The sequence below is a fragment of the Micrasema longulum genome, unplaced genomic scaffold, assembly GCF_059751315.1.
Source record: "Micrasema longulum isolate JH-2025_06_02 unplaced genomic scaffold, ASM5975131v1 h1tg001372l, whole genome shotgun sequence".
Lineage (NCBI taxonomy): Eukaryota > Metazoa > Arthropoda > Insecta > Trichoptera > Brachycentridae > Micrasema > Micrasema longulum.
The window spans coordinates 284212-305201 of NW_028278558.1; the positions used below are offsets into that span (position 1 = coordinate 284212).

The 20990-nt window shown below is 38.9% G+C and overlaps 1 protein-coding gene across 1 annotated transcript in view; it reads right to left on the bottom strand.

Annotated features, from left to right (window-relative positions):
- The window catches only part of LOC148275641 (roundabout homolog 3-like), a gene marked incomplete at its 5' end in the record, with an annotated part of 83809 nt that overhangs the window by 5593 nt on the left and 57226 nt on the right, over window positions 1-20990 (bottom strand). The window contains 15 exons of the mRNA XM_088235410.1: window positions 586-780; window positions 1957-2140; window positions 2947-3518; window positions 4348-4467; window positions 5849-5997; window positions 6532-6675; window positions 8113-8273; window positions 8686-8891; window positions 9767-9882; window positions 11174-11429; window positions 13198-13428; window positions 14668-14749; window positions 15531-15750; window positions 16727-16961; window positions 17698-17856. Of these exons, the coding sequence (XP_088091536.1) occupies window positions 586-780; window positions 1957-2140; window positions 2947-3518; window positions 4348-4467; window positions 5849-5997; window positions 6532-6675; window positions 8113-8273; window positions 8686-8891; window positions 9767-9882; window positions 11174-11429; window positions 13198-13428; window positions 14668-14749; window positions 15531-15750; window positions 16727-16961; window positions 17698-17856 (3030 nt within the window). The remainder of the gene's footprint in view (window positions 1-585; window positions 781-1956; window positions 2141-2946; window positions 3519-4347; window positions 4468-5848; window positions 5998-6531; window positions 6676-8112; window positions 8274-8685; window positions 8892-9766; window positions 9883-11173; window positions 11430-13197; window positions 13429-14667; window positions 14750-15530; window positions 15751-16726; window positions 16962-17697; window positions 17857-20990) is intronic.

A 20990-nucleotide genomic window follows, 5' to 3' on the forward strand; every position in this document is an offset into this window, starting at 1 on the left:
AAGGTAGCACGAGGCTATAACGGTCTCTCTAATTCGTTTTTTCTCGAAGTCTTCGGTCATCACAACTCGTCACGAGCAAATGTCGCTAGAAGTCACTAGATCTTAAGTCGTTGAAAGTATTCATTTTTTACTTTGTCTGTGGCAGCCGAGACAAATAGGAATTATGTAGTTAGGCAGCTTTTTGAAAACTTAACTTAAGGCACATACTTGAAAATAAAAAGATTCTCATTTGTCTGAAAAGAAAAACATATGAATCATGTATACTGCCAGTGACTACATACGCATTAGAGAAAGATCCATACTCGGTATAAGCCTAAGAGACAAAATTAGAAATGAAGAAATTAGGAACAGAACCAGAATAACGGATGTCATGGATCGCGTGGCAGGACTGAAGTGGCCATGGGCAGGACATGCTGCGAGACAAGACCCCACAAGATGGACCCCTAAAGTTTTAAGATGGAGACCTGGGAGAATAAGCGAAGCGTCGGACGACCTCAAAAAAGATGGTCCGACGACATAGCTACTGAAGAGGCCTATATCCAGCAAGGACAGAAGGTTGCAGAAGATTGAATTTCGTCACTGTACCTGTGACAAACAGTCCTGCGGTTCCAATATATCTTGGTATTCTATCTCCTCGTCACCGGGCCCCCCATTCCTATCTCCGTAAGTCACCTTCTCGTGCTGCGGGTACACCCCGGGCTGGTAGTGCTGCCGCTTGGAATGTGACGGCGGGCCGTGGGACTGTGACGCAGTCTGGAAACTGTGAGGGAAGGAGGGAATCTGAAACAGGTTATTGGGAAATTAGAAATGACATTTTAATTAATTCACTACTGACATATTACAACAGAGATGAAGAACATTTTTAGGAAGGCAATATAGGCTGTCATTCGCTGGATTAAGTGGCCACTTTTCACACAGTGTAACATTCACCATTCTGCCCATATTTGAATACCTATATTCCTTCAATTCTTACATCTGTTGATGTTTGTGAAGTTAAAGAGCTGAAACCTTTATTTATGCGGGTGAGATTCATCTAATTGAATTATTTCACCTGCATACTAGGCAAGGCCTGAAAATTCACATCCACCGTTTTGTGTAATCGTATTTAATATTTAAGAAAACTGCGTCAAGTGCCCCTCCTTTCTGACCAAAGGATCTAATCTGATCCTGACTGCCGCGAGAAAGGTTCTAAATAATAAGGTGCCAGAACCCCAGTACAAGGTGGGTAATTGCATTCATTGTATTAGGGTTCAGTGGCAAATTAAATAAAGATAATGCATTCCGCGAACCTGAGCAATTTGAGCGTTCATCTGTCATCGGGCAAGTGGCGCGATCAACAGTAAAATTTTAACAAAAGATATTTCTATGTCAATTTTATCAAAACACACGCTGAACTCTCCTCATATAGCCCCGCCAAATTATGCTCCTTGCGCTGCTCATCACTTTGCTCCTCGCGCTGCCGCCCTCTCGCCCGAAGTTGCCCTCTCTGCCCACACACTGCTCCACTCTCGCAATTAATCGCGACGCTGCGCACTTGTCATTTGTCTATACAATGGACGATGAAACTGTGGCAGCGTGCGCGCTATGCAATTTTAGTATCAATGTCATACAAAGAAATATACATCATTCGAAAATGACGCGCGCGTCTTGTGTGAGCGCTCGATGCGTACTGCGACCGCACAATTATGTGGCCAGCTACTCGCGCTCCTTTGCCGGTCCTTTGATTCGCGCTCAAAAACCGACGAAATAGTAAGCGGTGGACACGACGAGGAGCATTACGAGTAATGTTGGTACACTACGTCTCTGCCTCCTTTCCTCGCTACTTCCCATGCCACTCATCGAGTGTGTGGGCAGGCCCAATAGAGAGGTGATACTACACGTATAAGTTTATGCAAATTGAAAAATTAGCCCTATGGCAAATAGAATGGTACTTGTGTATTAGATTTTTTAACTTACCGGTGGGGGTTGTCCCATAGGAGGGTTAAACCGACAGTTGAACTGCTGGTTGTCTTGTAAACTCTCTGCGATACTTTCCGCCATTTGCTTCTTGGCCGCATTCGGCGACAGCGGAAGAGGATTGGATCTTATATTGATGCTGCCACCTTGATTCTGCGCTGGAGATGTCTGCTCTAATCTCTTTCTGCAATTAGTAAAGAAATTATGCATTATTAACACGTAAAGCCCGATGGTCACAAAAATTACACGAGTGGCGATGTGGATACTTACAGACCCAGTTTAAAAAGTCGCGTTTTGGGCCTGTTCTGTGTTTTTTTTTACTAAAAAAAATTAATGAAAATGTACATTAAGGCATTGAGATGACATGTCATAAGTTTTTTTGTGATATTTCTCACGTTTTTTCTAATTATGATTAAAAATATCGAAGTGATGCAAATATCCTTTAAATACGTGCTATGCGCAGAGTTTTTCATGTCGGACTACCTCGTGCTGCGTACGGCGTGTACTGCTCGCCGCGCGCCCGCCCGCACCACCCCGCTCGTTGGACAGTAAGTAGATATCGTGTTATCTCTTGTCCAGTCGTGATACTTCCAAACCATCTGTCCATTATAATTTCTACAGGTACGTCTAATGAATGAATTCGAGGTATAATTGTTTTTACAAGTTGGTGTATAAAAAAAGGAATTTAATACGGTATAGCGAAGAGGACAACGGAAACCAATATTTTGTAAAAGATACGGCAAATCAACCATATTATTTAGAATTTTGAAAAGAAAAATTAAATCACATGTAAGATGCCTTTTTTGTAGTGATTCTATATTGAAATCAATCAAAGATCGCCGTAATTATTTTCCATGTTACCAAAACGATATTCCAGGCTCCTTATAATTTTTTTTTAGAGTTGGCACTAGAACTTCACTGTGAACTGCTGGTTTCGCCTCCTGCAACAAACATTTATTTGCCAATATAGTTAATATGATTTCAGCTTACCTATAATCAGCGCAACTTCCATACGGCTGTTCCGGCGGAGATGGCAAAATATCCCTTAAATTAATTCCACAATTTCGGTCCTTTCTGTACCCATCTTCTCTGCAGTCCAGTACTGAGGAGTCCGAGTAATGATTGGCGTAATTCGAAGGGTTCCCGGCGAAATTCCGCGCGTTGTAGTTCCTCGTGTCCAGACTCGGGTTGCTGAAGTTGTTCCTCGCGTCGTGGGGGAAATGCGATCGTTGCATCTCCAGATTCGGATGAGAAACGAAGTTGCCGAGGTTCGGATTGCCGTTGGGGTTCGATCGATCGTAACAGGAGTTCTCTCTGAAGTTTTCCTGAGAGTTGGCGTACTCCCCGTTGGGGATGTCCGCGTAGTTTCCGGAGTTTGAAGAGTTGTACGTGCCGGTGTTCTGCTGGGAGAAGTTCCCCTCCGAGCAGCCGTACTGCGGCTGCCGGCAGTTCATTTTGCCCGCGTCGTATGGGAGGGACGTCTGCTGAACGATGTGTTCGTTGTAAGGATTCACCGGGATGCGCTCGTGATACATTTGCACATTGTTAGGATTGCGGTTTTGCTGAAAGTAGAAAAAAATACAAAATGAGTCGAACTTGGTTATAACGATCACAAAAATAGCGAGATCTCGGATGTAATAACGAGGAATCATTCATTCCCTCTTCAATTGTTCAACCTTTTCCTTACTGTCTTAAATACACCCGTGCGATACGGTGCTGTGAAGTCACTACACATTAAAAAAATAAGAGATTTAAAAAGGGAAAAATTGAATATTTATAAGGAATGGCTTTAATTAACCATAATTAAGTCTAACTGTGTAAAATATAAAACTATGTAACTGTACTGTATGTTTCCTAAATAAAAGAAAATAAATATTTCAAATCTAACTGCTGAAAACATGAAAAAACCATTGGGTATCAGGAATAAAGTATATGAAAGAAGTGAGAAGTTACATCTATAATTCTTCCTTATGTAACACTGATTAAAAACATCGATTATATCTTTTTAGTGATTTATATATGTTATCTTAAAAATAATATTAATTAAAATAAAATAAACTATTGTAAGACGTCACTCCCCATTATGTACACAAGAATTGTTTATTTCTTTTACGTAATGGGAAACATTCATGTAAATATATGTATTTGATTAATGCTAAAAATTGTATTTAGTTGTAAAATTGTATTTTTATTTTTTATTAATAAAAAAAAATCTTGGCTTTGTGCGATGATCGGGATATGATGCAATAGGTGTACCGGTGCAAGAAATAAGTGAGCGAGTTAAACAAATAAGCAAATAATCAAATAAGCAAATAATCAAATAAGCAAATAAGCAAATAAGCAAGAAAGTAAGTTCAACAAATAAAAACAAAAATAAATGAGAAATAATACCATGGGTATAAGGTGATGTGTGGAGTGTTGGTGGGAGATGAGCAGTTCGTTATCCGTGTACTCCGAAGACGAAGGACTCACCGCTGACTTCATACATGAGTCGTCTGAATTTATCTGGTCCTGTGGAAAAGTTTATTATGCAAATTAAATTAAGAATACATTTATTTTTACCCCCTATTGGCACACGAATTGCAGCATATATTGATCATTTTCCAAACAAAAGGAAAGTATTTGACTTCTTTTAGTCCTAACACAGGAACAAAAAAAGTTGTTCCTCAATCCTCACACGATTTGATAGTAAAAAGATAAATAAAAATTAAAATAAAAAATTAAGCTTTCATAAACATTATCTTAAGAGTCCCAATCAGAACTAGCTCCCTCGGTATATTTGAAAATCCTAATGTAAAATCTATAAAAAAACTTTATGTAAAAGCTCTGTTACTATTCTCTACCTTCCATAACTTCTTTCACAAATAAAATAATTACTAGATACTCCACCCTGATGCTGCAAAAAATTTAAAAAAACTAATACAACCTTCGGTCAATTGGCCTACTACTCAGTTAAAATATACAATCTACTTCCATTATCCATAAGGACAATTAGTAAGTTCTCACAATATAAAATTGCTATTCAGAAATGATAGTGGAGGTGGGCTGCGCACGGATCGATGAATGGATCAAGCCAAATAGGTAAAATGTGTGTACTGTTTAAGAAATTTGGGATGGTCTATATAAATTGGTTATGTTTTTTATGATTATTTTAGTTTATTATGTTAATGATAATTAGATTAATTGGATTAATTACGTTTTTCTATTATTATTATTATGTTAACTCTGTAAAATAACTAATTTAAGGCATGTTTCACATTTTGTAAAATGTTTCCCTTGGCACAGACACACAGAGAGGGAACATTATTCTGTATAAAAAAAGAATACAAACAATGTATTAATTCTCAAACAAGAGAATATTTTCATAATTTAATCAGTGCATGTTTGTCCTAATCAGTGCATGTACTTATTAAAATGCACGTTGCGTTGGTTTCATATTTTTGTGCAACAACTATGATGAAGGTGTACAGTGGGTTTTGCATGTTGGTTTGCATGTTGGTTTAATTAATGTCCTGACGAAGAGACGGGCACGTCTCGAAACCGGTAGACACAGAAAAAGTCGGTACGTGGTTATATACAAATATTTAATAACATTTTAAAAATAATATTAAAAAACAATTATAATGAAACAAAACTACATAAAATATATAAAATATAGATACATAAAATAAAATTATCAGAAAATAAAGAAATGTTTTTTAAAGAAATAAAAGGTTTTTTTTTTGGTGCAGCATGTTTGCGGACTGGCACCTGAAGCGTAAGATTGAGCACTTTATCTCCATCGAACAGATTATCAAAATACGCTGCATTCGGTTTTAAAATACAGTGCCCTATGGACCGCTAGGTGTGGAAAGAGAGATGACAATGATGATGAGTGTAATGTAATATTTACCAGAGATTTGGGTCCTTGCATGCAGAGAGCGGTAGTGGCGTAGGGCTCCGGGGGACCCCTGGGCGCCCCTGGCTGTTGCTGGTAGAAAGTACTGAGGTTGACCTCCGCATACTCCGAGTTGTTCCCGTCGGCAAGGGGGTGCTGAAGACCTACAGAGAATATTGCAACCAATCAGTAAACCTTCAGTAAGAGAATATGCGGTGGGAAGCAGTTTGATGAATAAATATATTGATAAACTTTAATTTTAAAGAAATATTAACGTTCTTATGATTTACCCAAATATTAATTTTGGGGGCCATTTTCAACGAGTCATAAAAAACTCACTATTAGAAAATGGGAGTCAAGTTGGGGTTGAGCAGGATTCGAACCACGAACCTTTGAGCCGTGAGTCCGAGTTTAAAAATGTAAAAAAATAAGTTTTATTTCTCTATTATGTTTTTAAATGATCGAAGAGTTTTTGCTCAACTGTCGACAATATTTTTGATCGGTATGTCTAAGAAGTAGCTCGTTATAAAAGTGAATAAATGTATGGAGAAAACCATTAACTGAAATGTCGATGAACGTTTCCTCGTTACATCCGAGATCTCGCTATTTTCGTGATCGCTATAACCAAGTTCGACTGTAGTTACTATGAAACATCATTACCGGTGAGCTGCATAATCGCTTATATGGACATCGGTTACCTAAAGAGCCCTGCAACAGCTTGGTCTGGCAGTCCTTGTCGTCCAGCCGACTGGGCGTGTTGTCCCGCGAGCGCCAGCCGCGCTCCAGCCAAAGCGAGGACTCCTTGTTGAGGGCGCAGATCTCCGATGCTGTCACTACGGGGACTGGAAACATAGCCATTTATTAACAGGTTCCGAGGGAGGAAAATGTAATGTGCCACCGGTCAAAATCTAGGGAAAAGGTAAAGACGACTATGGAAGCTGTACTGTATGCGTTACCATTTGCGCTGGTTCGTCACCCGCGTCTGCCGCATTCAGACTTCTCGGCGTAAATGAGAAGCCACCCTCTCAAACAGAGTCAAAGACAAAGTCGGAAGGTAGGGGCACAACTGTGCCGACTGCAAGTCAACCTCAATAGCCCTGAAAAGAACTTTCCACCCAGTCCGAGTGGTGTAGAGAGGCGAAGGCAGTCAGCTCCTCAGTCGTTCTCACCTTGTGTTTACTGCTACTCGTGCTGCCATTTTATCTCTAACAGTTTTTTTTTGTAAGTTTACAAACTTTCTATCATAATTATTCTGACGAGTTTTCCACCTCGGTACCTTTAAAGGTTGATTTTAGCGATTTTTTTGTATTATTACAAAAGCTTATTCTTATTCTTAGAGGTAGGGGTCAGTGCTATTCAAGCTGCTGACCTCACTGTGACCTATGAAGATCTATTGTGACAGGTCCCAGTGAATAGTTCTCGCCTTCCAAGCCCGGGTCTATAAAGAGCCTGGCTACTGTGTGTAAGGTGAGAGCTCTCATTTTGCTAAATCTCGCCCTCCAAGCCCAGATCCGTAAAGTTCGGGCTATTAGGTAGGGGGCGAGCTCTTTAACATCCTCAGGTTTAACCAGTGGTCCCTCGAGGACGAGGCTCCTCTTATGATGTAAAGCATCACATTAACATAGAATGTGTATGGGTGTTTCCTCATCTGCACTGCAGAACCTACGCCTAGAAGTTTCGGAAAGGTTCATTCTAGCAAGGTGTTTGTTTAATCTGCAGTGCCCTGTTGGTTGAGCTTAATTAGGTCAAAGGCAAACCTTTGCGAGTACACACAAAAGCTAAGAGTCTGGCGTAGTTTTTAAAGCTACTCAGACATAAAGAATTGCCTTTTTAGATTTTAAATTTTGAGTTGAAAATTGACTGACTTGCTCGAACTTAAATTCTACATTTTAGGTCAAAACTTTTGTAGCTTTCATTAATGTAACGAAGCTGATTATTTTATGCGTGAAAGTATAATTGAAAAAAAATTAATTGCAAAAAAAAACCTCAAAAAACCTTCCACAAATTAATTTATATTTATTATAAACCGATTTGGTTGAAAATGTTCAAATCACATTAAAAAAAGCATAACTCGAAAACCACGCAAAATCACGCGACTATATGGGGGTGGTTCGGATACCCCTCAATATGAGGCACCTACATTTTACCTTTGGACGTCACTTCTCCGGTCACCTGTGCAATGAGCTAGATTTTATCTAGCACCGTTATAATTCTGACCAGAAATGTATCAACAATTCGCCGAATACCTAAAGCTGGCTTTAAATATAGTCCAAACTCACCGTTGAAATGTCCCAACTGCTTATCGGATGTGCGTCTCGCTTTCAAATAGATCAGCACCAACATAATCAGGATGATGATTATGGATCCACAGAGACATATAACCATGAACCAGGTTTCTCGGTAGACCTGATTAGTAGAACCACTCGGAGATGGGCCAGTTCTGCAAATGGAAAGCGTACTGAACTAGTAATCACCAAAATACATAGTAAAATATAATACCTTAAAGAAAATAAAAAAATAATGACAATCAAGATTCTTTGACTCGTACATTAGCTTAGGGGGGAATTTCTTCAAATTTGCCTCATGAAGAGGAAACCCCAGAGAGCTCATTCAGGAGAAGCTGGACTATTGACAGACATCAACAGACCTTCCATTCAACTTGGACAATGTACGACTTTAATTCATTTTATTTTTTAAGATAGGTTAGGTTAGGTTAACTTGTCTCGAAGGTAAGGTTAGCTTACTTAATTTGTAGTTATTCAACTACCAGGACAGTTAACTGAGGTTATTTGACTACCAAGACAGTAAGGTTAGGGTAATTATTGTCTTCTAGGACAGTCGGGTGAACTAACTTGACTTGGAGGTTGGGGGCCAAGTTGGGGTCCATGAGCAGCGTGGCCGCAGCACTGAAGGGGCCGGCTCCTCGCGCAGTGGCCGCCGCGACCCGCGCCCCGTAGCGCCCCCCCACCGACAGGCTGTTGATGACGACAGATGTCGTGCTCGCATTCAGAGACATCTGCCCCAGGATCTTTCCCGTGGAGTTCGACTTTATTTGGATCTGAGTAAACAAATACGTAAATAAGTCATGACAGTGAAATAAAAAGGTACATTTATGGTTGATATTGTTATTGTAGCGCTTTTATAAAATACTGATTCTTATTCTTAGTGATGGAGTCAGTGCTATGAAAGCTCCTGGCGTCACTGCGACCCGTGAAGATCTATTGTGAGGGGTTCCAGTGAATAGTTCTCGCCCTCCAAGCCCAGGTCTATAGAGAGCCTGGCTACTGTGTGGAAGGCGAGAGTTTACATTTTGCTAAGTCTCCCCCTCCAAGCCCTAATCCTTATAGTATCAGACTATTAGGCAGGGGGCGAGCTCTTCAACATCCCCAGGTTTAACCAGCGGTCCTATAAAGAAGGACTCCTTTTATGATGTAAAGCATCATATTCACGTATCATGTATATAGGTGTTTCCTCATGTGCACTGCAGAATCTACATCTAGAAGTTTCTCGTGAGTGTCTTGACAAAGAGATGGGTACGTCTCTAAACCAGTAGACATAAAAAGTCAGTAAGTGGTTAAATATTGTGTTCTAAAAATATAAAATATGAAAAGAAAACATAAATTCATGTGTGCATCCGGGCGGTTTTTGAACTCATCAACCGAGCGTGGGGCAATCACTTTCTCGGAAAGGCCATTTGCCAAAAGGCCAAAGCTCGGTTTATCAGGAAGTTTTTCCTGGGTTGAATGAGAAGGAGGACCCCTGAGACGGTGGTAATTTTTCACAGCAAACGTGGATTTGAACTTCGGTACATTATATTGCTCTGTTAGGATTTTGAATGTTTCAACCGAGTCATGGTACTGCCTGCGCTCTTCCAGAGAACTCAAACCGAGCTCTTAAGCGGTTCTTTAAAGAAACTACCAGTTATTAGATTACCTTATATCCGAGAATAACTCCGTTCTGGTGCTCGAGGGGTGGAGGTTGCCAGCGGACAAACGCAGAAGTGCTGTTGATCATTCCGACATGGACCTTGTCTGGTGGGGCGGAGGGCACTGCAAGGTAACATTATATTATTACAAATTCTGATATTTGCCCAACCGACATCCCCTGATGTCTCCTTTTGCGAGACAAGAAATAAGTATTTATCCCATCTGCTAGTCTGTAGCACTAAATATGCACAACACTCTTTCCCCTATTGTTCTTGCTCAAACTATAATGCTTTTTTTTCATCTATTGATATACATACTCACTGAACAATTGAATATTATCTGTGTCTGGTATAGAAATTTGGTATTATACTTGACGCTAAACTTTATTTTACAATTCATATTGAACATGTTATCAATAAATCATTAAAACTCCTTGGATTTATTAACAGGGGAACAACTGACTTCAAAAATATCAATACCCTCAAAACTCTCTTCTGTTCCCTAGTTCGCCCGCACCTAGAGTATTCCTCTGTTATTTGGTCTCCATATCATGATGTTCACATCAAGAATATTGAATCAGATTTATAGGCTGGAGGTTGGGCTTGTCCATAGACCAATATACGTATAATGAGTTAGAAACTACCTTAAATATATTTTCTCTTCAAGACCGTCGAAATAAATCCGACCTTCTAGTCCTATTTAAAATTCTCAACTCACTCTTTGATGAGCCTGAACTACTGAGCTAAATAAAATGAAATATCCCAACTAGAAACCTCAGACAAAACTTACTCTTTCATACCGATAACCATAGAACTGACTATGGTTTTCATTGGCATAGGCCAAGAATTCTTAGGTCTGCCAACAAACATACCAGTCTTGATTTCTTTGATAAAAAGTTGTCTTCTTTCAAACGATCACGGAATCAAATTCAATTATAAACACCCCTCTCTCGCCTCCACTCCCACCGAGTCTACTATTTACCATTAAGTATTTCTACTTTCCTTTATAATAATTTTCTATGTATAAATATGTTCTTAAAAATGCCCATTGGGCGTATATATAAATAAATAAATAAAACTTCGTTTTTACGTTCCTTGATATTACGATTTCCCGCTAATTTACACCGAAATATTTAGGTCCCATTTTTCCATTCATTATCATTAAAATATCCCCCCAATTAACGTTTTTCATAACCCCGGTTTTACGTCGAAATTTTTTCATAACTCATTTGATTGATTCGAAAGGGATAGTAATTTATGTATTTTCTTAAAAAAATAATAAACTTCTAAATTTACTTTAAAGTTATGTTCATAATATCATGTTGGAGGGCAGCATCTTGTAGTAGAGCACGAAGAACAGCTCACACTCGGCGTTGGGGCAAGTCACTCGGTATAGGTTAGGTTAGAAGTCTTACCATCCTCCAGAGTCTTCCCAGTCCTGGCGTTGGAGGGCTTCCCTTGCAGCATCTTGTAGTAGGGCACGAGGAACAGCTCGTACTTGGCGTTGGGGCGCAGCTGCTGCAGCAGATGGCTCCCACTGCCGCCGTTGCGGGCGGCCAGCACGGCGTACCCGTCCCCGCCCGACGAATCGTTCGCCGGCGCCGCGCCGAGCGCCAGCGGGCGGTAGCGGATGTACACACCCTCGAGGTACTCGTCGTAGTCCACCAGTAACTGGAAATCAACAAAAAAAATATACCTTTGTTGTAGATTTAATAATTAATAAATAATTAAAATATTGTAACCTCGGTTACCCGGCACCAAAGACACTTAACAATATACTTAATAAACAGAGATAATTAACAAAATGTTCAGACAGTTTTAAACACTACGTATTAATGTTTATAATTAATTTATGTACATCTATATTATTTATATTACAAAACGCACAATGAAAGAACAAAAACATAACATAAGCTGCACATTTGTGGAGTCGCTGGCGGACAAAAGAACAATTTTTAATAACCGAACTGTCAGTATTCATGTGCTTAGATATTCTCACTTCACACCGCAATCGTGAATCAGTTACTTTTGCGATTAATAATTCATGTAATCCACAGTGTCGTGTAATAAGAATAATCAAGAAACCACGTCAAGTGCCCCTCCTTCATGACCCCAGGATCTGATCTACCGCAAGACAATTTCCAAACAATAAGGTACCAGGACCCCAGTGCAAGGTAGAAGTTGCATTCATTTTATTAGGGTTCAGTAGCAAAGCATAAAGATTCCGTGAACCAGACAATTCTCGATCGTTCATCTGCCAACGGGCAAGTGGCGCGATCAGATGCCTAACCACGGTAGATTAAAAGCACTAGAACTTACATCTTTGGAAGAAAGACAGAAGAGAAGGATATTGATAGAAACTTATAAGATACTCAATAGTAATTATTACTAGGACTGCCCCCTGTATGTATCAATTAAATCCCAACACAAATTTACGGCGTCATAACTGGAAGCTCTATCGTCCTCAATTCCACCTCAATCTCAAGAAAAACTTCCTTTACAGCAGGGTAATTTCAGACTGGAATAAATGCTAAGTCTAATTGTCCATTCCATTTCGGGCAACCAGTTCAAAAACCGTTTGGATGCTTTTTTGAAGGAAGAAGAACTTGGGGAAAAAGCAATTTATTTATTTATTTAATTTATTTTTATTTTTATTTCAGTACACGAGATATAGGCGCATCAGCCAAAGCGGCCTAATATTAACTCTTGTGTGGCTGTGTGTGACAACACTAGTCGACATAGGACACAAGACTTGATATATCTCTCTTATTTTTTTAAATGATGAATTCGTATTTTTTGTTATCTTCAAATGGACATTTTCACTCCTGATTTGGAAAATCAAATTTTTATAACTATGCTAAATGTTAATACAATGGATATTTATCCTCGCTACGCGAAGAATGAATGTCCGCTAATTCAGCAACACATCTATACAGATACACAAGAGAGAGCACGAAGATAGAAGTCATAACAAGGAAGACAGAGACGCTGTTCTGCGGCGGGTGTTGTCTAAAACAGATTCAGTCGGTTGATGACAGTGATGGGGAACGCACGCGCGTAACACGAGCGGCGTATTTAAGATTTTAAATTTATTTTGCTATAACAGGGCTAAATTGTATGTTTATTTGCATAAATTATGGAAAAGGAATGATTAAACAGTACGTCTCCATATTATTTTTTTATGTCTGAACTTTAGAATATTCAGTCTTTTACTAGTGGTAACAAGATGTTACATCACCGCGCGCAAAGGGATTATTTACCACAGTATTTTAGGAGTTAAGAACCTTTTACAAAAACTGTATTACAAAAATAATCACAACAGAATTGCTGGTGATACTGCCGAACCGCGTAACCTATTTTTTTTTTTACAAAGTAAACAGTTTAATAACTAATGAACTTTTAGATCACAAACTACGTAATTTGAAATAATCTAACTTACATCCCAGATAACTTTAAGTCCCGTGGAGCTGATGGCGACCACCTGCTTGAGGGAGAGCACATCCGAGTCCAGGAACTTGCGGGCCTCCACCAGCTCGTACTGCGTGATGGGCTGGACGTCCCGCGCCCGCGTCAGCACGAGGTCGGTCAGCTCGCTGGGCGCGGAGGCTCCGTGCTGGTTCCACGCGCGTATCGCGAACCGGTACAACTTCTCCGGCTGGAGATTGGAGATCTAGGAAAAAGGGAATGTACAACAACAACAAACCATCACGCCGTTTCCCCGAGAGGATAGAACGCCATATCACTCTGTCTTTGCATACAGACCTCGCTTCCTCTACATTCATACATCTTCTCATGCACGCACGCCGATTATTCCTACTCTTGACATGTTCATCTTCAAGTATTTGGTGACTCGATCGTGCCATGTTTTTCTCGGTCTTACTCATTTTCTGCATCCATCAACATTCGCATTGTAAATATTCTTAGCCGTTCTTTCGCTGTCCATTCGTTCTACATGTCCAAACCAGCGCAGAGCTCCTTTCTTGATTTTGTCAGTAATGCTCGTCTCAGCCTTACATTAGGTACTGATCTCAACATTTGTGCATCTATCGTACAAATAAAATATGGAATATAATGTAATATGTAAAGTTAAAAACGATGTAGTTTGTCATAAATAGATAAATCTAATAAATCTGTAAATCTATTAGATGAAATTTAAGATAAATTTTATCTTCCCACCATAATCTACACCCAGGTACGCCTTCAGTATTGTTTGCCTCTGGTAAAACAAGTATATATGGCGAAAATGAACGGTAACGTGAGACGGGGACGACCGAGAAAGATGTGGCATGATCAGATAAACCAAAATCTTAAGTCTGGTCATGTCGAAAGCAGGCAGAACCGAAGGGCATGTATGACAAGATGTCAGGATAGATGTGTGTGGCGGTCTATTCTTTGTGCCTACCTCTACGGGAAAATGGCGTAAATTATTATCATCATCATCATCATCATCAGCCGTCTCTTGTCCAATGGTGAACATAGGCCTCCCCCTTTAGTCTCCATATTTACATATCCTGAGCCAACCGCATCCAACCACTTCCTGCAACTCATCTTATGTCATCAGACCACCTTGTCTGAGGCCTGCCGACACTCCTTCTACCCGTTCCGGGTCGCCAGTCACCATTCCAGGACTTTTTTGGTCCATCTAGAGTCTGTGATTCTGGCTATATGACCAGCCCATTTCTGGTTGGCAGCCCTATGGGCCACATCGGCGATCTTTGTTCTCGCTCTAATCCATGTATTGGTTTTTCTGTCTCTCAACGAAATACCCAGCATTCTCTTTTCTCCTTTCCATGGTAAATTATTATTAAAAAAATATTTCTGTGTTTCTGAAATTTAATGTCTAATTATTAAATCAATTACTCGACCCGATTCTTAACTATTCAACCCCGCTAATATTGAATGCACTTACTATATAACTTTCTTCTGTGATTCCAGTGGCTGCTGTGACCCATCCCGTCTGAAGGCTGGAACTGAAGTATTCAACTGAGTAGCTGGAAAAAGAAAGTCACAAATTAGTTAGGTCAATAGATAATGATCGATGACACACACGTGCTAAATAATTTCACCTGAAATAAAGAGTCATGACTCCAAGAAGCAAGTCAGCGTTTTCTATTGAATTCAATTCATTTCATTATACGAAATCCGAGAGTGTCGTCCTGCAGTACATTAACATCTTCCCTACCATGGAGAAATGAACGAAATAGGAACGCGGCTTATAAAGAGACCACAGGGCGCAGTCAACGCCCAGTTCAGTTCAGATAGTCCAGCTCCATCAGTCACTCAGTTCCAGTACAGCCAGTTCAACTCGCCGTAACACTCGAGCGACATGATTTAATATTTATTTGCCATGGAATAAATACGCATTAAACAGGAATCTCGTATCTTTTCTTGATCTTTAACTGAGGTAGGAGCTCTACCAATCCTCAACAATCAAAACAATTAAAAAGCCTACAATATAAAACCAATTGAAGTAGTATAAATATGTAATAAAAAAAATTATTTAAACACCACAGGCACGTAGGTTTTCACGGTCACTGTTATCAATATATTTTTTTTTTTGGTAAAGCCGTGTAAGTTGGATTCGTTCCGACGTTTCGGCTATCATTGTAGAATCCATCTATTACACAGTTTACCTTGAAGATGGCTCCTACAATGGTGGCTGAAATGTTGGAACAAACCCAACTTGCACGGGATCTATGAGCCTTTCTTTAGAAAGCACTCACCTTATACTGGGGCGAGCGAAATTGCGGACTATCGCGACATTCGACTAACCTGGTTACGCTGGGGTGGCGCTGCCAGGCCAGCGCGACGTCGTGGGCCGAGGCGTTGTGGACCGTGGGGCGCGCGGGGCGCGGGGGCAGCAGGGCGGGGGGCGCGGCGCGGCGCGGGGGGCCCGCGGCGCCCACGGCCAGGCGCGCCGCCCAGCGGGAGCCCCCCGCGGACGGGGCGCGAGCCTCGCACGTATACACGCCGGAGTCGGACGCCTTTAAGTCTAGAAAGGGAAGCATTTGTTACGCGATGGGCAGTTTTATGCTTATAATGATTATATTAAAATTACGTCTTATCTCCATAACGTATTTTTACTACAGTGTATCTTGATTATTTAAAACACGAAGGCAAGATGCTTGGTCTTACGCTTCAGATCCAGTACAGGGACGATGAAATACTGAACCACCTGACCCCGCCGTGCGTAGTTTGTTGAAGTGAGCAAGGTGCGCACTTCTTTTTCCATACATATATTATTTACATAGAAATATAATTACAAAAATACATCTTGGAATTAAGGTATAACATAAATTGGAAAAAATGCCCACAAAGACTTCGGCGTCTGAGAGTGGGCCATTCCTTTTTTAATTATTAAAAAGTTTATAGCATATAAATATGGTTTGACACGAAAAGAAAAGAAGAGAAAAACAATATTTAAAAGAAAAACCAAATTAACATATTTTGAGTGACTTCCACTTGTTTCCAAAATTAAAGCAACACTCGGGTGGACAACGTTTCGAGACTGATAAAAGAGTGCAGGAAGCGGTCACCAAATTCCTCCACGGACTGGCGGCGGACTTCTTTGAAGCTGGATTCCAATAGTGGATTAGTCGTCAAAAAAAAAATCTGGTGGTTACGTTGAAAAAAATTGTTAAGAAAATAAGCTTTCTAATGATGTATTTTTCAGTTCAAATAAAAAATGCCTTAAACCTGAAAAAAAATTGAGAACCTTATTTTTTACACAACCCTCGTATTTCGTTGCTATGTAATTATCCTTTATTTTTTTTAATGCTCTGTTTTACCTCTTATGTATATTGTAAACAAAACAAAACAAATGTACAGATGAAGATAGCGTTCATAATCAAGGCCCTGATAAAAACTGCGTCGTCTAGTGATTGGAGAAAACCTAAGAAGATTTAAAGCACCGACAATGAATACATCAATCAGACTACGCTCCAAAACATCACACAACAAATAATTACCGTCGATATAAAGTGTCCCGTTGATGGCAATGGTAACCCTTTTGTCTTCGTTTCCATCCTCAAATTTAGCGCCACCATCTGGATTCGGAACGATGGCTACTCCATCTTTGTCCCAGTGTACCGAAGTCGCTCCGATGGTAGAGCACATCATTTGGGCGTTGCTTTTTAACGGAAGCGATTGATTGGACGGGCCGAACTGGATGATCGGTGGCGGGGCGTCGTCTTTGGTCAGCACCTGAAAAAAAAAATATGAAAATAAAATTGAGTTATTAGTGTTATTCTTCAGCCTTCTGTCCTCCACTGCTGGATATAGGCCTCATTCATATTCTTCCATTTTTCTCGGTCGGTTGCCACTTGCAGCCAATTTTTCCCCCTGTTAAGTAAATAACAGCATTTATCGATAATATTCCTGGCCGATTACCTTTCGTTCCCACCCTTCTTTTGACCCATCCTTATGGTACCTACCTAACATCAAGATAGAAAATATCAAAAATTAGAAAATTCGAATTTAGAACAAAAACAAAACAACATTTTTGACTTGACATAGAATCGGATAAAAAGTGGTTGGAATCGTCGCGCGTCGTGGAAAACATTGTTATATTTTATAGTTCATTTTGTGATCCAGTACCAAAAATTGAAAAACATTCAGATCATATTAAAGGTAGGTATCCATTCCATGTTCCTATCCTTTCTCAAATATTTCCCAATCACAAAACTGAATGAAATTCGATTTTCATTTACAGTCCGCCTTTTCGTTAACAACACTGCACCTACTTTAAATTTAGTTTCACAAAATAATTTACATATTTTATTTATTTGTCTCAATTTTACTCTCCATTCACGCGTTGGCTCGCGGTTCGAATGAGTTTTGAAAAATTTTCAACGTAAAACCGGGGTTATGAAAAACACAAAAACGCAAATTGGAGGCAATATCAGCAGGAGGCAGTAAATGACCCTTTAATGATTATTACCTGTAGCATTATCCTGTGTGTGGCGCTGCCGGCCGCGCTGACTGCGGAGCACGTGAAGTACCCCTCCTGGGAGCGTCTGGCGGCTGCCAGGTGGAGGGTCCCATCCCCGGCTACCGATATTCCTCCGTCGGCGTCCAGCTTCCCGGGGAACAAGAGATCCTGATAACAAAATCACTCCGTCAGTTTGTGGTAAAACCATCCGCACAGGGCTTGCGCAAAACTATTCATTAGTGACCTACCGAAACCAGATTTCAGCCGCTCGAAACTCGGTCCATTAGTTTTTTAGTCTATGGCGGACACATATCGCACGATCGGCCCATTTCACGCCACGGCAAAAATCTACAAGGCATGATACTCGTAAAATACAACACGATGGATAGATATTTATTGTTTACAATTATTTATTTATTTAATGCCTGGCAAACGCAATAACCAGTACACCATGAGACCGACTAATCTCCAGTCGATTTCCTTTTGCAGGATTTTTGACTGAGAGTACTTGCTAAATTCAAATAATGGTCTTGATAAAATTATCCAATCAATTATGCCAATCAATTTTAGAGTACGATATAATCGGATGGGGTGGTGCGAGTGACACAGTTTTAAATAGTTTATTTGTTGCAAAACAATCCATAATTAAAATAACACTCACGAGTCCTGATACAGACATCTACTGAAGAAATATTACACAAATCACAACTTATGACACCAATGCAATTATACGCTAAAACAATACTCGCTTACAGATTAAAAAACTACTCTTACTCAAATGAAATACTTAACCCCTACAATACATCACCTACAAATAATGTAATCACTAGATCCTAAACAAAAAAGCAACTTAAACAAATACAAACTAATACCACTTTCGGACAAAGGGATTTTGAGTATTATGCAATTAAAATCTATGACATACATACTTCCACTATCTATTAAAACAATGAGTAAAGAGAAAATGTTCAAAAAGGCTATAAAAAATGGATAGTGGAGCTAGGTAGAAGTAAAATAGATTGTCTCATTCGCCCAAACCTATATTGAATCAACTGCTCCACAAGTGTATAGCTTATAATAGGTTTTTGTTCTTTCATTGTGCGTTTTGTAATATAAATAAAATAGATGTACATAAATTTGTAGTGTTTAAAACTGTCTGAACATTTTGTTAATTATCTCTGTTTATTAAGTAAGTCTTTTTTGTTTATTCTCGCATGTAAAAATATTTTTTAAAAGTATATTGTTAAGTGTCCTCGGCACGGGTAACCCCAATGAGGTCACATTATTTTTATTATTAATTATAGTTTGCAAGAGAAAAAATATGAATAAATAAATAAAAATAAATATTTTGATAAGTTTTACTTGAAAGGAGAGTGAATGCGGGCAACAAAATGAGCGGCTAATAAAAATATGTCAATCGAAGCTAAACTGGCAGTGCACAACGGAGTTTTATTCCCAGCACTTATGTATGGAAGTGAAACATGGAACTGGCAGAGGAGGGATGAAAGCCGAGTGAACGCGGTTGAAATGCGATCTCTTCGACGAATGTGTGAGAAATCTATGTATGACAGGATTACGAATGATAAAACCAGGCGAGAGTGTTAATCTAAGTCAAGTATTATTGATAAGATTAAGAAAGAGTCTCTGAGATGGTTTGGTCATGTACAACGAATGGTAAAACAAGTATATATGGCGAAAATGAACGGTAACGTGAGCCGACCGAGAAAGACGTGGCATGATTAGATAAATAAAAATCTTAAGTCTGGTCATGTCAAAAGCAGACAGAACCGAAGGGCATGTATGACAAGATGTATGAATGTGGAAGAAGCTGGGAATGTATGCCAGGATAGATGTGTGTGGCGATTCATTTTCTCTGCCTACCCCTACGGGGCAATGGCGTGATAGTAGTAGTAGTAGTACTTTATTATTTGAATCAGGTTGTGGTCCCGTGGCTAGTGTTGCAGACTCACGGATCAGAGGTCCAAAGTTCAAACTCCACTCTACCCCAACTTGATTTCCATTTTCTAACAGTAAAACTCGTTGAAATTGGTATAAAAATTGAAATATTTGTGTAAATTATATATTAAAAAAAATGTGTTAACCGAAGCGTTTTAATTGATATTTTTACTAAAAAATATTGACTATGGAGTTTTATAAAAAAAAACGAAAAATATAAATATGTATCGGAAAATTTACTCAAAAAACATTCTTAAATAATAAATGGTTTAAATTAATATTGTATCGCCTCTCAGATATGGAATCCTAAGTATGCCATATATATAAGTAAAATAGAAAATATTCAAAACAAATTTATAAAGTACCTTAAATACAAAACCGGTATTTCTTATGTATCTACTCTCACTGCCTCCACCTTCCATGGAATCATTTCTCTACAATACCGCAGAGTGTGTGCGGACCAACTACTGCTTTACAAAATTATGACAGGAATGGTTGACTGTACAGAGCTGCTTGGTTTAATAACAATACATGTGCCAGCCAGGATTTGTAGACGGTACCACCTGTTTCATGTACCAATAAGTAAAACATCGTATGTTAAAAATGCTTTTTTTCGTAGGACTTTTTCAATTTACAATACAAAATTTAAAAATATAGATTACAAAAACTCTGTCAGCATTAAAATTTACACTAAAAATGTATTATGTAACTTAGTAGACATTATAATAATAAATATGTACATCTCCCCTCCCTTCCTTATCCTCTCTTCAAGCATTCTTGTCCTTATCCCGCCCAATTTACAGTAACTTAATGTTCTTAAAATAAATACTAAAAAATCTTTGATTATTGAGTACATGAAAATAGCATTTTTATATGTATAAATTGTATGTATTTATTTGATATGTAATATATTTTCTTTACTAACTTTATATACTATGTGGAAATCTGTTATTAGTTCTGAGTTTATACACTATATCTGTTTGTTTACTAAAAATATGTATGTAGAACTGTTGATTTCCCAAATAAAATAAAATAAAAATAACTGTATAATAAATTGTTTATTTTGCATAAAAATGTCTGCCTTAAAACAGGTTGTACCTAGTCAGGCAGACTAGACATAATCCAGAGAAATCTATTACCTAAGTATGTATGTAGTAGATACAGAAATTGTAATTTTTTGTTAATAAACCATTATTATTTTTATTATTATCAAATTTAAATAGGTACAAACGAATCTAATAAATTTCAATTCACTAAAGTCTTTCCGTGCCGTTTTGATTAAAATTATATATGTGAAATAGGCTATTCTCCGTCGGATATCACGCTGCTGGTTTGTTTATTTGGAA